We start from the raw sequence: 22,343 nt of genomic DNA, 5'->3' as shown, positions 1-22,343 counted from the left end.
GACTGCCCTGTTTTGTCAACTAGCAAGGACAGTCTAAAATGAAGTGCAAGATACCTCACTGCAACTTAAATTCAGTTCCCCCACTCCTTGAAAATGGTTTGGTAAAACGGCTTTACCAGCCTCAAATAAAGGAACAGCCAAGCAAGTGATGTCTGGCAGCCCTGATGCTGATAAATCATTGGTGGGTTAGCCTGATATGCAACTTACATTTAGATAGCTGGGAGTTGCAACTACAGCTTGAGTGGATGCATGAGAAATAGAACATCCAAATCACTTTTTAGGTGCCTGTCAGAGTGGAGATCATTTTTCCATGGGTGCAGCTCTACTAGATACTTCTAGGTACTGTCCATGTGTGACATTCTCAATCATATGCTAACTGGAATCTATGTCTATCATTCCTCCAGAAAAAGCAGTCACTATATTTATAAATATAGACTTAACAAAAATGAAAAGCAAAAGTGCTTCTGGTATGTTATACACAGCATCAGATGTTTCAATACTGTCTGAGAGCCCAACTAGCTAGACAATGCTGATGTCAGAGACTTATTTAACCTCTCAGATCACTGGCAGTTTCTACCTTTAATCTCAGTGCCAAAACATGAGTGGATGAGGCTTTCTTGGTGAATGGCAGAAGTTACTTCAACTCTTGGTGGCAACTTTGTCTCACTCCCGTTGCTTTCAAAGACAGCGTTCTCACACGTTCAGATGCTACTGAAACCAATGTGAGTCTGGCCTGCTTATGGCTACCAGACATAACAGATATGCAAGTAATAATGTGCTGCCTTGGTTTTGAGAAAACTGCCTAGAAAGGAATTTGGATGGGTTTCTTTTAAGAGACTGAGTCACATAAATTAGAAGAGGAAACATATGCTAGTGTTCTAATACTAACGATGGCAAAACTGCTGCAGTCACCCACTCAGAATAACGAGAAAGAAAAATTCCTCTACATCTTGATGCCTTCTGCCTTGCCTTTTAAGATGCATGAATGTTAAGGGAGATGCTTCTGGAGGCAAATTTTTTGACCACATTTGCACCTTTTACAGTATGACTTTTCAGATCCAGACTTTCAGGCTAAGGTAGGCTCTCAGGCAAAATTCTTCTCTTGTTTTTTTTACTTCTTTCAGAGAATAATGTAGGAACATTTTTACCAGAAGGAATTCTAGTGTTTCCATGGCTTGGAGCCAGATTTTGAAATGCAAGCAGGGTTTCCCTGAAGTCTTAGGTATGTATCTGTGCAAACATGTTCTATATATAGAATAACACGCTCTGAAAAACTAATTGCACATACTGAAAGGCAACCCTACTGTTCAATAGTTGTACGTTATGGAAATTGCCCTTCACTGCCTATCAACTCCAGCCAGTCTACAAAAACATGAGGCTGACTGACAGCACATCCATACATGTACATGAACTTCTAGGCAAGCAGCAAAAGCCTATTTTTTTACAAGGCAAAAATACAACTTTGTCTTCATCTACACTTGAATGTATGAACATTCTTACTTTCCTGTTATCTCTCTTCCACTTGTCCATTTTTTCCAATAAAATAACATCTCTACTATTTATAGATCTACTTTTAGATAATACCTTCAAAAATGTCTTCATTTTTCACTGTACAGAATACTCAAAGTTGCAACTAAAGGAACCTAGGACTCTGGTTTTGGCCTTTTAAATAAGATCCATGCATTTGCAACTGTGTGCAAGGTACTCTGAGAAATGAGGCCCTGAGCATATAAATTTGGACATCCAAGAATGAACTGACACTGCATAATTTTATGCCATCACTGCTTTGAACTTTGATTCCTAACTGTACATATGAGATGGAAGCATCAGGTATAGGATGCTGTGAAGGTAAGAACAGCTTCTGGATGCCAAATCAAGACGGTGTGCAAATGAGGAAACCTGACATTTTGAATTCACTGTAGGAAGTAGATGATGTACATTGAACCATTCTCTCCACAAGAGTTGCACAATCTGTCTGGATGCATTCCTGTGTGATCTGGTACAGCTGATTCTGCTCTGGTGGGGGGGCTGTTTGAGGCTCCTTCCATCCCCTAACATTCTGTGATTCTGTAATAATTATACCTTAAATAAGAAAAGTGGCTCATTGGACTTAAAGTGGAAGAAAACCCATAATGTGGTATGTTACATAAGTCAGGCTTGATGAATGAGGGCACTTTTACAAATTTCTCAGTACTTCAATTTGAAGCCTTAACAGATTTTAGATACAGTTTGTATCTAACCAGACAAAAGAGCATCACCATGAATTTCTGTGAAGAATTTCTGTGCAGAGGGTCAGGAACATCTGCTTCTCTGCAGGAGATTACAAATTAATATTGATGCTATTGTAGAGGGAAGAAAACAATGCAACTCATCCCACATGCCCAAAGTATAAAGGATTTGGAGATAATATCACTTAGCTGAATATTTTCAGAGCATTTAGAATGAGAGAATTAAGGTCATCAAATAACAAAGATGCTAAAGGTCCTGTCTAAAAAGATGGAAAATACAACAAAGCTACTCTTTTGACTGAATCCACAACATGAAAACAGCTGGCCAAATTTAGGTGAACTGGAGAGAACAGCTACAGGCTTGACTGCATGTTGCCCCTGAGTGGTTCATCCACTGATGCACCTTTTCTTAGAGCAGCTGGCTCCAGCACCTTTTGGGACAGATCCTGGGAAAGAAAATCCTTCTCCACATCTAAAGAACAACTCAGGGTTCTTTTACATAAAACCCTGGAGAAAAATACAACAGGCACAAAAATTGCTTGGCTCTCTTCAAACAAGCAGCAGATGTCTTTATGCATGAGCAGTGTGTGGGAGACACTCTCCAGCAAATTACAGTGCTGCAGGGTCTGGCTCCATGAAATCAGAGATTGGATCCGGAGTTTAGAAACAACACATGCCACTCAATTAGCAATACATTGGCTGCCAGACAAGCTCTAGGGCCATTTTCCACAATGGTGGGTCATATCTTGAGAAGCCATCCTCCTCCCACACTTCACTGCCAGCATCCTTTTCAATAGTAATATTCAACCATCACTACAAATACTAGAAGGTGTTAACAGTGTGCATATCTAGTACCTACCTACTGGAATTTGCCATCATTTGAGAAATTACCTAGAATAAGCCATGACTGACACCCCACTCTCAGCTAACATTCAATTAAAAGCTCAGTTATTCAACATTTTCTGCCATGTATCCTTTGATAAAGCCGCTTCTGAGTGATGTTTTTCTTCAGAAATGAAGTAGCAAGTTTATTTCTCCCCTCCAAAGCAAGGAAATTCTGGAATGGGAGATGGTTGGAAGGGTGCACAATAAATGCAATGGCATCTAGCAGTGCAGAAGGGACTAATAACGACTCTCGAGCATCAGCACTGTAATCTCTGAGGTGTCACACGCCACATCCAAGCCTCCTCTCAAGACAGCCTTTCACCAGATAAAGCCCACTTGGAGACCTGGGCTGTAAGTTTTTTTGTTTGTTATGTATGACTAATGACGTTTCCTTGGGCAGTAGAAGAACTCAAAGAAGAGTGCTAAAAGGTTTCTCAAACACATCTCAGTTTAGTGAGACAATTTGAGATGTGACTTCCGAGTCTCCAGGCTTTACCTCACACTGCAGTCAGGATAATTCATCTTTCTTTGACATAACCAGACCAGACTGAGCTACTCTTCACATTTCAACTTATCTCTCGCCTTCCAGACTTTCACTTTTCACTGCAATGTCATGCTATGGTTTTATTTCCTTCATACCATACCTGTTAGTGTTCTCCAGGACTTCAACCTTCTTACGTAGCTCATTATTTTCATTTGAGCAAGTCTCAACTCTGGAGACAGCACAAAGAAAGAAAGAGGAATGTAAGAAAAAGATCAATCATTTATCAAACTTGCTTTGGCAAAGAGCTCTATGGTCTTGCTACATGTAATGAAAAGTTACACCAACAAATTTTAGTCATAATCTTTAATCATACTTCATAGTGTAAAAGCTGTTGCAAAAGATGCTTGTAACTGTGCAACACCTGCTTACAATGCTCAGCTACTCCCCAGCAGATGCAGTTCGTTCAGGATGAGCAACTACTTCTTGCCCCCTGAAAACAGCCACAGCAGACACGCTCTGTGCAGCAGGCCATGCAATAGATACTTTAAAAGTCACAGAATATGCTGTATTTATGTTGCCAGCAAGTATTTTGTACAAAGGTGTTCAAAATATGCATTTTATTGCCAGGGTGTGGCATCAAGCAGCTTGGTAAATACCATACTTTTGAAATCAGATCTTGGGAATTTCAAGTTTACAGAGCCAAATAAACCAGATTAATTCCCAAGAGAGTGTTCATTTCCACACAGCTCCTGGAAACTCCTTAAATTAAAGCTGATTATTATATCACATGCCAAATAAGAAACACAAGCAAAAATATGGGACTCGGAAAAATAAAAATATTGACCAGTCAGAATAGCTTCAAGGAGGAAAAAGGTAAATTGAAATAGCTTTGATATTGGTATTTATAACAAGAGTTACTCAGACAAAGCATGACTCATCCATAAAGAAGTAAGTAGTTTAAAAATAAGGGGAAAGTGCACTAAGAATATTCACCAAAGACAATAAAAGGGGTTTTACAAATCTGGTGAAGTGCAGAAAAGAAATACCAGAATACTTGTCTGCTGAAAGATGGCAGGGGATAAAAATCACTAACTGGGGGTTTGGCTCCTTCTCACTAAGGAAGCCGATGGGTCACATGTTGTTTTCCCAGTCCTGCTTAGTTTCTTTCTTTCCTTGGCAGTCCTGACTCACCCACTTCCTGTTTCTGCCTTCATCTGCCCTAGCAGACAGAATATATTCACTAGGAATCCACCTTTCTCTGGATCCCGTCTGCTTACTAGGGTGACAGAGATGTATGATGGGGAGACCAATGGCAAACGGGGTTTGCTTTATCTAAAGTTTAAAGTCTTTGCTGGCATGTTAGCGACGTGTTGCTGGTAGGCACAGCTACCACTGCAGCAGCCCAGCGCTCCCAGGAGCAGAAGGGACTTTTCTCAATCTTAACCACAAGATGGCAGCTGGCACTGTGTGAATCAACAGCTGGATCCCTTCCCAGCCCAGCAACTCGTGCTATTGGCCCACTTCAAACAGGAAGGAGGCTGGCCTTACTTTTTTTCCAGACTGTCCATGTATTCTTTCTTTTTTCTTCTACTTTCCTGGGCAGAGATCTAAGGAAAAAGCAAGAAAAAAAACAAATATTTGCAATTTAAAAAAAGCACCAGGAATGAAATAATAAAAAAATACCCTGGCATTATTCAATTCAAGCCTCCAAGCTGTTCTCATTTCTATTCCTGGTAAGCAAAGCACTGACTTGGTCTGTTTCCACATCCTGAAGCAAGACTTCTCCTCTCAGTCACAGCAAAAAGATCACTCCTTACTCTTACAGAAGTAACCTTAAAAAGTAAATCAGATTTATCTGGAGAGGATATCCTAGGGCAAATAGTAAAAAGTTGATCCCAGGACAATGCCCTGCATCTGGGAGAGGAAAACCCCATGCATGTGCTAGAAAATAGCTTTGTAGAAAAAGGCTTGACATGCCCTGATGAGTAAGTCAGTTACTTGTTCCTGTAGTAGAGACAGCCCACCAGATCCAGGCCTACATTAACAAAATTTTAGCTAGCATGTCAAGAGAAACAGATTTTTGCCCTCAGTTCAGTGCCTGTAAGACCACAGTTGAGTTCAGCATGCAGCTTGTGCCTCTCAAATAAATACTTTGGATGTAGAGAAGCGAGCCAAAGGAGGGTCACTGCTATAATAAGCATGTCAGAGCACAAGATATATAAGGCAAGGCAGAGAAAGCTGAGTTTGCTCAGATTTAAGAGAAGACTAAAGAGGGAATCCTATTTCTGTCTTCAGCTATCTGGTGTAGTGAAGATCATATCAAGAGTTTTCTCAGAGATGTACAGCAATATGACAAGAGGTATCAAATACAAATTGCAACAAATGAAATTCCAATTAGGCAAAAATTCTACTTATTTGTTTTTACCACAGGAGTGGTCAAATACAACAATAGGGTGTCCAGAGATGCTGGGGACTCATCACTGTCTGAAGCAATAAAACATGACTGGACAAGTCCATGAGTAGCCTGCTCTAAGATGACCCTGCTTTCAAAGCAAACAGTTGGATCGGAGGACCTCCAATATAAATGACTCTTATCACACGAAAGCAATACATAAAATGCACAAGTTCACTTCCAAAAGTTTTGGAAAAATAGATTATGAGACCAAGTTCCAACTCAGTGTGGGCAAATTTACACCTCTGTCTGAAAATCAGTAACATAATGCATTAACCTTCAAAAATGCATTGATATCCCCTGGACATCAGGCTTTCCTCCCTTATCACTCTTCCTAAGTTAGAAGCAAGCTAATACTTGTAGGGCATTTAACATTTGAAGGAACCACTCATTTAAAGGTCATGGAACTCAGTGATCAAAAGACAAGAGCACTGAAATACACAGATTTTAAAACATGAGGCACAGGAAAAGAACACCTTCATCACCGTGGAAAAAATACAGAGGGTTTTTCCTATCACAAAGGTGGGATTGTATGCTTTTTAAAACAGAGGCAAGCAACAGCAACTCAATATCCTACTTGCTAAATACTGAACTGTTGATGTTCCCTGGAGGAGGGAACGCTCCCCACTGGTCAGTGCAGACTGGGTTAGGGGTCAGTTACACATATTAAACATTAACAAGTCCATGGACCCTGATGGGATGCACCCAAGGGTGCTGAAAGAACTGGTTGATATTATCACTCCAGCACTCTCCATCATCTTTGCCAAATCGTGGCAGACAGGAGAGGTGCCTGAGGACTGGAGAAGAGCCAATGTCACCCCAGTCTTCAAAAAGGGCAAGAAAGAGGTTCCAGGAAACTATAGACCAGTCAGCCTCACCTCCATCCCTGAAAAAAGATGGAGCAGCTCCTGTTGGAGGGCATTTCATGGCACTTGGAAGAGAAGAAGGTTATCAGGTGTAGTCAGTATGGATTTACCAAGGGTAAATCATGCTTAGCTAACCCAATAGCATTTTATGATGCCATAACTGAATGGGTAGAGTCAGGGAAACCAGTGCATGTAGTCTACCTTGACCTTAGCAAGGCCTTTGATACTGTCTCCCATGACATTTTAGTGAGCGAGCTGAGGAAGTGTGGGATGGAAGAGCAGGCAGTGAGGCAGGTTAGGAACTGGTTGCAAGATAGAGTTCAGAGGGTGGTGATCAGTGGTGCCAGGTCCAGATGGAGAGCTGTGACTAGTGGTGTCCCCCAGAGATCACTGCTGGGGCCAGTCCTGTTCAATATCTTCATCAATGACATTGATGAGGGCATAGAGTGTCTGCTCAGCAAGTTTGCTGACAACACCAAGCTGGGAGGCTTGGCTAATACAGCTGAAGGCTGTGTGGCCATCCAGAGAGACCTGGACAGACTGGAGAGCTGGGCACAGAGGAACCAGATGAAGTTCAACAAGGACAAGTGCAGAGTCCTGCATCGGGAGAGGAATAATAAACTGCACCAGTACAGGCTGGGAGGTGATCTGCTGGAAAGCAGTCCTGTGGAGAGGGACCTGGGGGTCCAGGTGGATAACAAGTTAACCATGGCCCAAGAAGGCCAATGGGATCCCGGGATGCATTAGGAAGAGTGTCTCCAGCAGATCAAGGGAGGTTCTCCTCCCCCTCTACTCTGCCCTGGTGAGACCTCATCTTGAATACTGTGTTCAGTTTTGGGCTCTCCAGTTTAAGAGGGACAGGGATCTGCTGGACATGATCCAGTGGAGGGCTATGAGGATGATAAGGGGACTGGAGGGCATGGCTTATGAAGAGAGGCTGAGGGACCTGGAGCTTTTTAGTCTGGAGAAGAGAAGACTGAAAGGGGATTCGATAAATGTTTATAAGTATCTGAAGGCTGACAGGAGTTGGGGGACAGGCTCTGCTCACTTGCTCCCTGGGATAGGACAAGGAGCAATGGGTGTAAGTTGCAGCAAAAGAAGTTCCGCCTTAAGGGGGAACTTCTTTACTGTAAGGGTCACAGAGCACTGGAACAGGCCTCCCAGAGAGGTCGTGGAGTCTCCTTCTCTGGAGACTTTCAAGGTCTGTCTGGATGTGTTCCTCTGTGATCTGTGTTAGACAGTATTGTCCTGCTCTGGCAGGGGGGTTGGACTTGATAATCTCCTTGGGTCCCTTCCAACCCCTAATATCCTGTGATCCTGTGTTCAGGTAAATACCTAGACAGGGGCACAGTGTCACAGTGTCATCTGATGGATGCACTTAGAAACAAAACAAAAAAATACTTTATTAAAAGACATCTCACAGCATTCAACAGTACCACAGATTTGTTGCAGCTTTTTTTCAAACAGAAGAGCAGGAATTACCCAGCAGAGCTAATTAACATTTACCTTGTTCTTGATTTTCCTGCGGATTTTCTTTAGCACTTTCTCTTCTGCCTTTGTCAAGGGCAGTTTGGTAGGGATTGGGTATCCCTCTGCTATCAGCGTCCTCTTCTCCTCTTCTGTAAGGATGAGTGGGCCAGTCCCCTGCAACTTCTGCAGATGTCATAGAAATTAAAGAATATAACAGTAAGTGCACATAGCCCCAGAGAAAAGGGTGCTAGGGCAGAGGCAGCAGTTCTCCCACCTCAGAAAGGACTCTGTCTACAAAAAGAAAGGCAGCCTCTTGCAACTGGGAATGCATGGGAGGGGCAGACCTTTTATGTAGCTTCCATTGTGAGACTGAACCTTTGCGATAGGATTTTCCCAAAACAGTTGTTCTTAGCCCAGCTCTGCACTCACTGAGGCTAACAGTAAAACTTCCCATAGCTCAAATATGTAAAGAGACAAATGAGGAGCACTACTGAAAATCCTTCTCTAAAGAACTCTACTTGATTCCCTTGTCTTACCTACAAGACAAAAGGACAGATACAGTTCTACCAGGGAGAGGTTAACCCATGAGGGCTGGGCCCTAATGCAAAACATAATCTATGGCAGCAGAAACCTAGTAATACTGTTGAACTTGGTCTCAGCTAGAGGAGAGTCACATACTGCTCTCTGCAGTAACAGAACAGACCAGTGAGAAAAATTATGGGATCTGCAGATTTGACCAGAGATGGATTCATCTGAAGAACAACTGTAGTTAGCAAATCCACAGTAAAAATACGAATTTATGAAAAAAGCAAGATAAAAAGGGAAACAGATGTACAGATGCTGAAAAGAGCTAGCCCAACTTACATGAGGTGCAGTCAGCAGAGGGGAATTGGAGAGCGCTGAAGCTGTGCGCGATGTCACTTTAGCTGTGGCTTGTAGCTGGATTGGGCTTGAAGGAGGGAGTGATCTAACCGGGCTCTGCCCTCCTTCAGAGTCACTGCCATGGCTGCTGGGAGGGGTTGGAGGCAAATGCAGGGGATCCACTGCTGAATGCCAAGAGAGACATATAACACAAGGCTTTGAGGTGCTAATTTAAATTTCCACTAAAGCCACCACGACCACCCACTTTCCAAGACTAAGACTGCCTGCTAAAAAACAGATCAACTGAAAGGGGCAAGTTGGAAGACTTTCAGATCATGCAGCTCTCCAAAGGAGAAAAGTAACACAGCAGCTATCCTTAAGTTCAACAGACGAAACAGGGCTCTGCACATATGCTCCAGTTATTTCTACCTATACTTCAGCTATTTCTTCAAACACTTTGATGCTTCAGTATAACCCTCCAGTAGAAGCCCCCTATCCCTGGGAAAGCACATTAACAGAGGACTGGACCAAAGGACTTTCTCTCCAAACCCAGCTGTCTTTCCTAGCTTTACTGTGGTTTAAACAAATCACCAGTATTTTTCAAGAGAAAGGATCACATCCAAGATGTTATATGAACAGAGAGCAGAGAAATAATCTACCTCCTAAAAATGTGGTTTGGCACAACTGGGAGGACGTGATAAATAGTGACAGCAAAGGCTTTAATGTACTGATGAAGCAGGAGATAGGCACCTACCACAGGAATCTCTGTCACACTGTATTATCCGGGACCATAATCTAACTTCTCCTGTACTTGTGACCAAAAGAACATGTGCTAGAACTGGCAAACAAAGTGCTGTTTATGATCAAATGGGCAGTCTCAGCTACTTATATTACATGGACAACTTAGCAGATGTCCAAACTGCTGTACCTAAGTCATATCTTCTCAGAGATAAATTTATGACAATGAAAATCAGGAGTAGGAAGATAGAAGGCTGAATTTGCCACCTTTCACTTCTGTTATACTTTGCACATTTCAGCTGAAAGATCAAATAGGCAGTGGGGGAGGAAGGAAGAAAAATAGTAACAAGCTCTTTTTGTCTAGCATCTTAACTCTAGCAGTTGCCAGAAGACGTACACTTGAAAAGCAGCAAGGTCCTTAACCCACAAACTGCACAATCAAATCTGTGCCCTGGGCTAAGATATAGTCTCCCGTTTTCCACCTACTACATCACCTGTTTCTCTCCCTAGACCAGAGCTACTTACCCTCAGAATATCAAGTGTTCCTAACTGAGATGCAGCTATCTGCTCAAATTTCAGCCCATATATTTGGTTCTTTCAAATTTCTCTTAGCTTAACAGATTACATGCCACAAAACTCTGCCACAGCAGAGATCACTGCTCCTCCTTCCTCATTTACAAAGTAGTGCAAAGGGTTCCTAAACTAATATATTACAAACAGATGCACCAAACTTCTAATTTCCTATAAACTCACATCCTTGCTTTTATGTCGAAGGTTAAAATAGTAAAGTTTCCACTTATGTTCTTCATGTTTTCTATACTTTAAGTCATCTCAAATTGACTTCTCTTCTTGGCCTAAATAATCCTGTACCTAAGGATTCAAGCTCCCTTCAGCAATTGTACAATTATTAATATGCTACAGACAAAAAAAGGATAATTTTCTTTGTGATAAGCAAGGGGGAGGGGGAATGAAAGAAAGAAAAAACCCACATAAATGGGTCAGAGAGAGGCTGACTCTCCAGCAGTCTCAACTGAATCCCTAGAAGGCCTAAAGATTAACACAGTAAATAAGGAAACCAAATATTTAATCAGAGTAAAGTATACTTCTTGTACATTCTGGTCATCTCTTCCCGCATTTTGTGTTGGTAATTAACAGACCTTCTTTAGAAGACAGATTCAGGAACTGGTCCACTTCATGGGGCTCCAACTTGATTTCTGGAAGAACTTTCTGGTTCAGTGGTTTCATCTAGGAAAGAGAAGTTAACAGCATGAAACCCCAAAAATCTTAAGGATACATGGATGAATTCTCCTCTCCATTTATGGAGAGGTTCCCTGTCCTCCTGCTCTGCTACAGGCAAAGCTTCACACAATTTGCTAAACCAGGCTACAGAGAATACTGCTCTGACTACTCCCACTATGGCTTTTCTTACTACTATATTTAGCTAAATAAAAGATTACACCTCAAAAATGACATTTCAGACTGAAAGCTAGCATGCAACCCACTCAAATTACTTCTCTTAGCAACAGACCTGTCACTAGGATTTGCTGGACTGCACAGTCTGTTTAAGCAGAACCAGAAACACACCCAGCAGTGGGGGACAGCCTGTTCAAAACCACTGTCATCCAGGAGCAAGAGCAAGGTGTCAACCACTAAGTGGCAGATGATTGTATCCAAGTCCATTTCACAGTGTGGAGAACACTGGAAAGGACACAGTCATGGCTGACAGAAGTTTGGAAAACCTCTGGCTTGCCCTGTTTACAGGTCTGGGGCACCAGGACGCTAAGCTGTTGTCCAGAGCCTGCCTGTGTGTCACAGTCTCAGGCTTAAGGCAGTCAGTTTGGCACAGCAGCCTGCTCATTGCAGCCAAAACCTCTCCCAATAATGTGTGTAACTAATCCATACAATGGTACTGAGCCATCAGCTATCCCAATACATTCTGCAAATCATGGTATCTCAAGCCACAACAGTACTACGTCCTGGGGACAGCACATTCAGACTAGAAGATTTTGGGAAACTTGTTTTATTCTTTTCAGTTTCTCACAAAACGATTTTGGTTGCATGAATTTCTGATCCACATCCAAGTGTGACCATTTGTTTGTCAGGTCAGTCTCACCTGGACTGGGATCACACCCTAGGGACTGAGAACACTCCTGCTTCTTCCTTCACTGACAGGGGACCCTAGTGAGCCATCAACTGCTGCAGTTTGTTCTCCTTAAACCAACCACAGCCAAATTAAGCCCTTGAGAATGCCCACTGGCTGCTCCAGCTGTGGTCAGAAAGGCATCACAAATGCTCTTTACAAGGCAAGTCGGTGTGAAAGCAGCAGCCACTCAAAATGCCAAAGCTGCACAGCTCTGGCAAAAGTGACACAGCAGGCAAACAGAGAAACTCTCCAGTCCTTTCCAATATGGAATCTTGTTATGATTAGAGGAAGGCACAGCAGCACCAATGCAAGTTATTATGGAAGACACTTAGCCGGTTACAGGCTCAATAGCCAGTTCAAGTGGGGCTGGTTCATCAGAAGCTGTTTAAATATTTTTAAAAACACAGAAGCCCCAGGCTTTGGAGCTAGCAAAGAAGAGAAACTTGTGCACACAGCCACTATGACGTGAAGATGCAGATGAACATTTTGAAACACAAGCTCATATGGCAGCAAACTTTAAACACCATTACAGCAGACTGCACTGCGCACCCTGAATTGACAAGCTCTGGCAATACAGAGACTACACTGGTATGTAGCTAACTGTGCAGAGAGGAGGACAGAAAATCTGCAAGTACCAAGGCATCTGGCTGTAGCTCAGGTTGTTCCTCGTCCAGCGACGTGGCTGTGACAGTGAGACTGACTGAGGGGGCAAGGCCTGATGTCTCACACAATGCTGGCTCAGTCTTTATTGCTGCTGGAGTCAGCTCTGTACCCAGACACCATTCCTCATTTTCCAGGTCACCTGCCAGGGAAGGAAATTCGATACCACATGTTTAGGTCAGAGACAGAAAGACTACAAATGATAATAATGTCATCCCTCCTCCAGAGAAGAGAAACAAACACAGAAGTCATTTCAGTCTATCAACAAAACTCTGCCCTTACTATTCAGCTCTCAGTCAGTGCAGACAACCCTGCTGTAATCTAATCCTAGCCCTAGGATACAGAGAAGAGCAGCGAGGAAAGACACAGAGCACTAATCACTGTGCATTGCCGAAAGCTGCTAACGCGTAGCAGAACAAGACTGAACAAGCCATGGAGTAAAGCAGCCGGGGAGCCATGTCCTACACACACTAATGCCTGCTAACTCAGTTTTATTCATCCTTGTAGACTTCTGCTGCTTCTTCTGCTTGCAATCATCAAATAGCTGGAGTAGTGATATTACACTTTGAAGAACAAAGGACTTTTCACACTCTCAACTTCAAAATTCTCTCCCCCCCCCAGGGATTCATTTAGTAAGTATAAAAGAGGATAAAGGCTTTGATGACTTCACAGGCACACCAGTGTCACAGTGATCATGATAATTTCCTCCCCAGATTCTCTGGAAGTCATAACACAGACTGTCAGCTCTGAAAAGTGAATCATGTGTTGTTAGACTTGAACCCTAGCCCCACTTATTGCAAGCTCTCTAATCAGGGGAAAGTCATGCAACTTTTCACTGGACAAAGCTGCAAGGTCGCACTGCCATGAATTGGAAGAGGGTTGGTATAGTAACTTGGTAATTCTCAATTTTTGTTCATGAAGCAGCCACTGTTGGGCTTGCTGAGAAGGGACTTAACTCTCCCAGGTCTAAGGTATGACAGATGATCATGAATTTGGAAGGATTCAACCTTTAAAACAATTTCATAAGGCTATTAACAACTCTGCTTAAAGAGAATAAGTTAAAAATACTAAATGGCAGTTGCAATTCCGGCTTTAAAAGACTGCCATCCCTACTGCTAGAGTTCAGCCATAGAGGTTCTTTTCTCTTGCAGGAGTGTACTCTACATCCCAACAGCATACAGCACAGTGCTCTGCCACAACTCGTCACCAGTTGTGAAAAGCATGTCCATTATATCAAGCAGTTGGAGCCCAAGACCAAACACATGTAAGCTCAGTCTTTCAAAGCTTTCTCCTGTCTTTGTACAGACTATTTACTGCACACACAAAACTGAAGCAGAGAGCAAGCATATACACCATGTGGCTAGTGACCAGCAACAGAGCTTTGAATTAACTGCATGCCACATCAGCACCATGGGAGGCAGCCATGCTGCTGTGGCTGTGCCACCAGCAGTTTGCACAGCTGGCGCAAGACCCTTACCCATCTGAGCACACCAATCTGGTGAGATGGCAACAGAGGTCAGCTGCAAACAGCTAACACCAAGTGTGGGTACAGCCCTCATGCTGTCTGTGTGTGCTAGTAAGACCACACACAGAGTACACTGGCACTGGGCAGAAACTGGGTGACTAGAAGAAGGGAGGAACATGGCACCTCTCCAGTGCTAGGAATTACTTTGTGGCAGGCCCTAACCTCTGCCACTGGCAAGGAAGGAGGTAATTTAAGTAAAAACACATGAAGGAATTAAAAATTAAAAACAAGTATCCTGCAATCAGAAGCTGAAGAAGAGCAAGCTCAGCTCTGCCAAGAGCTGTAACAGTACAGCAAGGGCTAAACACCATATTTAAGTTTCTGGAGAGCTTACTCCCAAAGCTTGCTGGGAAACGCAGGAATACATAAATAGAAGTATTTACCAAAAAAAAAAGAAGTGGCACTGTAAAAATACTAACTCAGGAGAGAACATTGCTCTCTTTCAACCCTCCCTGAGGTTCTCAACTCACACGAGAATGCAGCTCCCTCCCTGCTGACTGCAATGAAATATTCAGTGGATCCCAGGACTCCCTCTAGTTTAGTGTGTGTGATCATTTGGGTAAAAGACTTAAAGTGGTATCCTTTGCCTGGAAATCCAGAATGCCTTGGCAAATGCAACTTCCAAATGTTTCTTTGGATAACTTCTGCAAAACCTCCACCACATTATGTCATGCAGAGTCTCTGCTTGCTGTGTCTCACACCCTGGGATGAACTACGTGGTGACAGTGCAGTTACAGAGCTGTAATCCACTTGAGTCTCCCTTTGGGAAGAAAAGCTACATATAAATGAGAGCCATCAGTGAAGGAAGTAACTAGCCCTGAACTTTCTGAGACTTGCATCATCATGTAAGTAGAAGAGAAATCTAGCTGTGGGTAGCTAGCAAAACAGGGCACGTCCTCTAAGGCTGCACTTTGTGATGTTTATCACCTCTAATCACCAGACTCATCATGAGGATTCAGCTGCTGTAAGACAAGATACGCTGGCCCTCAGATGGTCATTGTACTCCTCAGGAACCTGACTTTGCTTATGAACTTGACATTACTGCCATCACCACTTAGTTCTGCACAAACTGCCTGGAGCTATAACGCCAGCCTAACCAGTTTGTAGGGTTATGAATGGTTTTCAGCAACAGCAGCATGCTGCATTTAACACTGAGATAATTTTGAAGAACTGCATCTAACAGTTTTTTGACACTGCCTTTTATGATGTATAGTAACAGCTGTCATTCCAGACAAACAGTTCCATGAAAGGAAGGGATGGACACGAGTCAAATCCCACCTTGATACTCCCCACTTTTTCCAAGCTCCTGTTACTCATTCACTAACATCATCAATGTTGTTACACTCTTCTGACACAGTACTTAGCAAAATCCCAGTCAATGCTTTTATGTGCAATGCACCAGCACTTGCTAAATTCCACATAACATTTTAACATCAAGGCTGCAAAGCATCCAAGTATGAAGAAACACCTATGAAAGTTTAATTTGGTCCACTTTTGCACATGCTATACACCTAAAAATACAAATGTTTTAATAGTGTGATTAAACAATTTCTCCACAGAACCTGTGGTTTACTCAATAAACAGAATGTTTTCCTGAGGAGCTATTCCATAATTAATTATCTATGGTTTTGTTCTTCTCATCATCTCATGCACAGCTTCATTGCTCCTTTACCAAATATAATCCAAATTCTGTTCCCACAGAGCTCTTTAATTCCTCCCCAGGAAAATGCTTCACCAACCTGAATTTATTTCCACAGCTGTCCTGAAAATTCACAGAATCACAGAATTAACCAGGTTGGAAAAGACATCTAGGATGATCAAGTCCAACCTAACCCCTCTAATTAACTAAACCACAGCACCAAGTGCCTCATCCAGCCTCCTCTTGAACACCTCCAGGAATGGTGATTCCACCACCTCCCCAGGCAGCCCATTCCAGTGGGCAATCAATCTTTCTGTGAAGAATTGCTTCCTAACGTCCAGCCTAAATCTGCCCTGGCACAGTTTGAGACTGTGTCCTCTTCAGTCACTGGGTGCCTGGAAGAAGAGACCAACCTCCTCACTTCAAGCGAGTCATGGAGAGTTAAGGGCCCAGAAGTATCTAGCAATTTTAAATGGCCAACTGAAGACAACTGGGACTGCATTTTTCAGATGATTTAGCACTGTTATTTTATCAAAATACTGCAAGCATTGAGTCTTCAGATGCAGCCATGAGCATCCACCATCTCTGCAAGTTTCAAATCAAGTGTCCAAAAAACCCATTCATCACAGGATTAAAATCACATTCCTTTGGATACATTTTGTGTGCCGTTTCTATCAGCAAGCCTGTCCCACCTTTCCTGCAGACTCCTGTTTATCATGCAACTTCCACTCTTTAAAAAAAGAAAGGCAGAAGCCATCTAAAGTTTCAGCATAAGGTCATTAAGTGTACTGAGCAATGCTCCTAGTGACAGGACAAAAAATTAAACATGTGATGAGTGTAGCTGGGAAAGAAGAGGACAAGTCCAGCTTGATCCAAGATATGACATGCATTATGTTGTAAGAATTTGTGTGAGTGATAATGCAATGGAAAAAGCTCCAAACAGGACATAATTCCCTCTGTACTGCAAACATAGGCACTGTACCTCATGCATATTTACAGCAAGCTCTTTCTGTCACAGAATTAATCAGGTTGGAAAAGATCAAGATTATAAAGTCCAATCCACCACCTAATACCTTCTAATTAACTAAACCATGACACTAAGTGCCTCATTCAGCCTCTTTTTAAACACCTCCAGGGATGATGACTCCACCACCTCCCTGGGCAGCCCACTCCAATGGCCAAAAACTCTTTCCATGTAGAACTTCTTCCTAACATCCAGCCTAAATATGCCCTGGCACAGCTGGAGGCTGTGTCCTCTTGTTCTGTCACTGGGTGTCTGGCAGAAGAGACCAAGCCCCACCAGGCTACAACCTCCTTTCAGGTAGTTGTAGAGAGCAGTAAGGTCTTCCCTGAGCCTCCTCCAGGCTGAACAATCCCAGCTCACTCAGTCTCTCCTCATAGGCTTTGTGCTCCAGTCCCTTTGTCTTCATTTCAGAAGCCCTAATCCTACCCTATTTGCAGTTCACATGGGCAATGCTTGGAGGATCTACTCAACATAATACAAGTGGGCTTTCCCTTTTCACTTGTCTTTCTCCAGATCACTACACTCAAAAGGGAAAAGGCTATGTAACATTTCACACAGTAAAAGCAAGAAATCTTTAAAAATCCATTATGAAGACTGAGTTAGGCACAGGTGCTTGGCTTTGGGTTCACAACATGCCCAAGTTAACTTATTTCCATGATCCATACCACTTGCATCATAATGACAGTTTTCAACAGAAATGGATTTCAGTGCTCCTCTAAGCACCACAGCTGTATCAGTAATTAGTATGTGTGATTTAGGCACATATGAAAAACACACCACCAAGAAGGGTTGTGTTTGCACATGGCAGAAGTAATATAAACTACTTCTATGTTTGTTTAAAAATACTTTGGGATATACCTGTATCTATATAGAGGTATTTAAAATACATATATATATGGTATATAGTCTCTTAACAACACCATGTGCAGTTTTCTAGGATAATTCTCTGAAGAACTGCAACATTTTGTTTCTTTGTTTGTTCTATATAATATTATGAGAGGGCAGGTTAAGAGAAGTGGAAAAGAAGATAAAAAATTGAGGGAGTTTAAGCTTGCACCAGGCGCCCACGAGCACAAAAGCTGTTATATGGCCAAATATTTGGTACTTGCCTGGACCCTGCCTCTGAAGTTGCTGCCCCTATATAGCTAGCAGCAGGATTCAAGGATGCCCACTATCTTTGTAACACAGAGATTGAGCTGCAAACCAGGAACCAGGTAACTGCAAAGGAAAAATACCTCTTAGAAGAGGCTTCACAACTTGTTTGTGGGGGAAATGGCTGCTTGCTCTCTATGCACAGAAACACCCCACCACAAAGGCCTCTGCTGATGTACAGACTCTGGGCACGCTGCTGCACAAGCTGCTTGCAGTGAAGTTCAACACCTCCAGCTCTGCAGTCTGAGCCTTTCCAGTCTCCTAAAGGCAGGTTGGACCTTTCCAGAGGAATAACTGCTTCCTTGTCTTCCTCTGGTGCCCAGCTCTGGGCTCATGTAACACCCCCTGGCAGACACAAGCCTTGTTCATCGTGCCTGAAATGCTGAACTCCAACGCCACTGCCGCTACCCCTCCTCCCCTCTGTGAGGCAAGAGCCCACATTCATCGACAAACAGTTTCTCTTACAGATTTTCCAGATGGCATTTCCCCCTCCCAGCGTGTGCACACACTCCCACCGCAAATAATGAAACCGAAGCCCTCGAAAGAGCCTTAACAAAGGAGATACTGTTTGACTACCAAACATTGGGGTCCTTTCTAAAGTGCCAGGAAGGGAAAATGAAATAAATGGGCAAAGATGAATGGCAGCAATACATACTAATCACAACACACAGCAGAAGTAGCCTTTCTCCTAACAAAGGATCACCAGTCATACTGGCATCTCACCTTTGAGCAGTCACAGAGTGCATCTAAGACCCACAGATTATTGATATCACTATCAGAGTTTCTCAGACAGAAACAAGGACACATTGTCCCTCACATATCTAAACAATCAGGGCCAATACTCTCTTTTCTGTGGAGAACTTGGCAGTTTTCAGTAAGAATCATCTTGTCATATTAGACCAGCCAGGAGATGTCTTAGGGTTACAGGTTCTTCTTAAATCTGCCTTTAAACTCAGATTCAACAAAAAATAGTTGTCAGCTGAGATACAGTCCTCAATGTTTTTTTCTTATTTCACTTAGGTGTAAAAAAATGTTTTTATAGCATCACTGTTTATATATATAGGAATGAGGCACAGACCAACGTGGTAGCTCTGATTTACAGCCTTAAAGGTTGATACTACTGAGTGTCCTACATAAGACTACAACTTTTTCATAGTTGTTTTTTTTTTAAATATATGTGAAAATTACCCACAGAACCAGTGTCTTCAAATGAAACAGTTCTCTGTCACACATCTGAATTTTTCTCCTCTCATTCCCCACAGATGTTGTGAAGGAATATCTGTCCTATGGCAGCAATCAGGCCTTCACACACATTAAAATGACTTGATGCTCACAGTGCATAGCTAAGTGAGCATGAACTCGCAGTGCAACACTACAGAAAGAATGAGATTGCTGGTTTCAGAAACAACAGGACTGGAAGTGGGAGGAGTATTCCCTAATATGCACCTTTAGGGAAATTCTTCCTGAGAAATCAGCTCCTGTGGACACTTGACACACAGTTTTGAAAATGAACTGTAAATGTCCCTTTGTTTAGAAAGGAACTGCAATAGCTGAATGTCCAGAAGATCTCCTCTACAGGGAAACACCTAGGAAGTGCAGCTCATTTAAGCTGTATCCTAGCAGAAATCAAGAGGGAACTTAATCACAGCCTTCAAACACCTGGGGAAAGAAGATTCCAAGAGCAGACAGCTCTTCAGTCCAGCTGGGAAAAAAGCCATAAGGCTTCTATTGAGAAACAAGAAGCCAAAGGAGGCCTGACTGCAAATAAAGCTGTTAATTATTAACAGTAAATGTAAGCAAACACCAAAACCTTCATCCCCAAACTAAAACTGACATTTTTGAGACACACTGCTGCCTAAGTAGAAATTACAGCTTGATTCACAGTGATCTACTGATTTGGACCTTGGATATGTAGGTAGTTCAAAAGTCTTCTTATCCTCTAAAACTGTGGCTGCTAGTAAGGACTGACTGCTACCCTTCCACATAAAAATCACCAAATACAGGTTAGCAGCACCAAATTTCTTTCTCCTCATTTCCTGAATAAAGAAAAAAAGAAAAAACCCATACAGGAAAATAAGCTGCACTGGAACACACTTTTTAAACACATCCTTTAAAAAACACAAGTATATTTCTTTGTTCCATTTCTTTAAAACTTGGGCAGAAGAGGTTTCATTTTCATTGTTCACAATTCACTGATGCAGGATTCAGAGAAGAGGAGGCAGAAGCAGGACAAGGCATCTCTCAATGCATAGCCTATATTACAAAAAATAAAACTAGGACATACAATAGAACCTGTTATAAAAGTAAATATATTATGACTTACATATACATCATATATGCACAGACATATTGTATGAAGACCACTTGAGCCTCAAGCCCAAAGCCCACAGGTGTCTCTATGCAGACAAAGCACACGGCACCAATTACAACTCATGGACTCCACACAAGCAAGTATGTTCCTGTACAAACAGCTGCCTGAGATGAGGGCTGGGTTTATTGTTGAAGGGCTATTTGACCTAGAGAACTGGGACCCACATACAGTGATTTTCAGGCCTTTGATTGTTTATGTTGGGTTTCTTGTTTGGTTAGTTTTTTTTCTTTTTCAAACCAAGGGTTTGAACCTTAAAAGGAGAATCTGGGTTTTGAAAACACAGTACAAGAAAACATATCCTGAGTAGTAAAAAAATGAATAATAATACAGGCTGTGTTCTGAGGTCAGCATCAGATTTGGCACAACTAAGCATAAAATAGAAACATACCATTTCTGCAGTCAGCCTGTCAAACCTTTAGCCAGGACAAGCTGCTTCAAATCCAGCAGCAACTTCAAAGCATTCCTGGGCAGGAAAGCACAAACAGGAGGGGCAGGTGGGGACCAAAACTAGTCTGCAAAGCAGAGCCCTTAAGGGACTAGGAAAGGAATGCAACCAGCCACCTGGCCATAATCTGAGGACAGAAACCATATGAATGACTAGTTGGCTTTTCTCTCTGAGCCCTGCCAGGACTATGAACTCAAAAATACACACAAAACCCAACCTGAAAACCACTCCCTGTCACTTGCACTGTTCTCAGAGGATGCTGCAGCCTCTGTATTCCCATTGCACACCAGCCTTTCAGTATTACTTGTGCTCCATTCTCACCTACAGATCTCAAATATCCTAAACAAGGGGCAGCCACTGTCCTAAAGTTTGTGCCTACAGCTAACAGGATGAAGCATAAGAGGGCAAGGAAGGACAGCTTAACTGCTCCGTGTCACTCTTTGTACTGCTGCTGAATGCAGGGCCACAATACACATGTCCAGACGCAGTCAAGTGTCAGCCATGAGCCACTGCCCTGATTTTGGGTGGAATAAAGTTAATTTTCTTCATAGTAGCTGTCTGAGTGCTGTGTTTTGGATTTAGGATAAGAATACTGTTGATATCACACTCATGGTTTTAGTATAAATACTGCTTAGCAACAACTAAGTCAAGGATTTCTTAGTTTCTCATGCTGCCATGCCAGTGGAGGCTGGGAGTGCAGAAGCAGCTGTGAGGGGACACTGCAAGTACAGCTGACTCAAATAAGCCAAAGGGATAATCCATACCATATGCCCTCATGCCCAGTATAAAACAGGGGGAGTTGGCTGGGGCACCATGACTTGGGGATTAGCTGGGTATTGATCAGTGGGTGGTGAGAAACTGCATTGTGCATCACTTGTTGTGCCTCTTCTACTACTATTACTATTTTTTTCTTCCTTTTCTGTCCCATTAAACTGTTTTTATTTCATCCCACAAATTTGTTTGTTTGTTTTTTCTTCCAATTCTCTCCCCCATCCCACTGGTTGAGGGCACAAAGTGAATCGCTGTGTAGTGCTTAATTGCTAGGGCTAAATCACAACAGCCTCCTCATTAGCCAGTTTCTACTCTCAATCCTGCAGCACACAGTCCCACAGAATCATGAGCCTCACCATGGAAAAAACACATAAACACAACAGCTGTAAAATCTTCCCACTGGACTGGTTATATGGAGTATGTAATTTTTTTTCATATGTTCTTCATGTAAATCCTTCAGCCAAACCTCATCTCTCAGCCTCTGCCACTCCACAACACCACTCTCAGTTCCCAGCAGTAGGGGATCATGCTGCATGCAGCAGATGGACCTCCTGCTCCACACTTTGTACCTCTTGCTCCTCAAAATGACACTAATGCTCTTACATCTGTCCCTTACTCCACTGAGGGGA

At 42.7% G+C, this 22,343-nt stretch overlaps 1 protein-coding gene across 3 annotated transcripts in view; it reads right to left on the bottom strand.

Annotated features, from left to right (window-relative positions):
* Window positions 1–22,343, bottom strand: part of CREB3L2 (cAMP responsive element binding protein 3 like 2) — an 81,523-nt gene that overhangs the window by 13,679 nt on the left and 45,501 nt on the right. For 2 of the 3 annotated variants that reach the window (XM_064155530.1, XM_064155532.1), the window contains 6 exons: window positions 12,763–12,929; window positions 11,142–11,229; window positions 9,250–9,431; window positions 8,422–8,568; window positions 5,146–5,204; window positions 3,758–3,826 (listed from right to left, as the gene is read on the bottom strand). In XM_064155530.1, coding sequence (XP_064011600.1) covers window positions 3,758–3,826; window positions 5,146–5,204; window positions 8,422–8,568; window positions 9,250–9,431; window positions 11,142–11,229; window positions 12,763–12,929 — 712 coding nt within the window. The remainder of the gene's footprint in view (window positions 1–3,757; window positions 3,827–5,145; window positions 5,205–8,421; window positions 8,569–9,249; window positions 9,432–11,141; window positions 11,230–12,762; window positions 12,930–22,343) is intronic. The other variant, XM_064155531.1, reaches the window with a different exon arrangement.

Source organism: Pogoniulus pusillus, chromosome 15 (assembly GCF_015220805.1).
Source record: "Pogoniulus pusillus isolate bPogPus1 chromosome 15, bPogPus1.pri, whole genome shotgun sequence".
In the NCBI taxonomy this organism is placed as follows: Eukaryota; Metazoa; Chordata; class Aves; order Piciformes; family Lybiidae; genus Pogoniulus; species Pogoniulus pusillus.
Note: the sequence above shows the minus strand (reverse complement) of the source record. Positions and strands in the feature narration are given on the sequence as shown.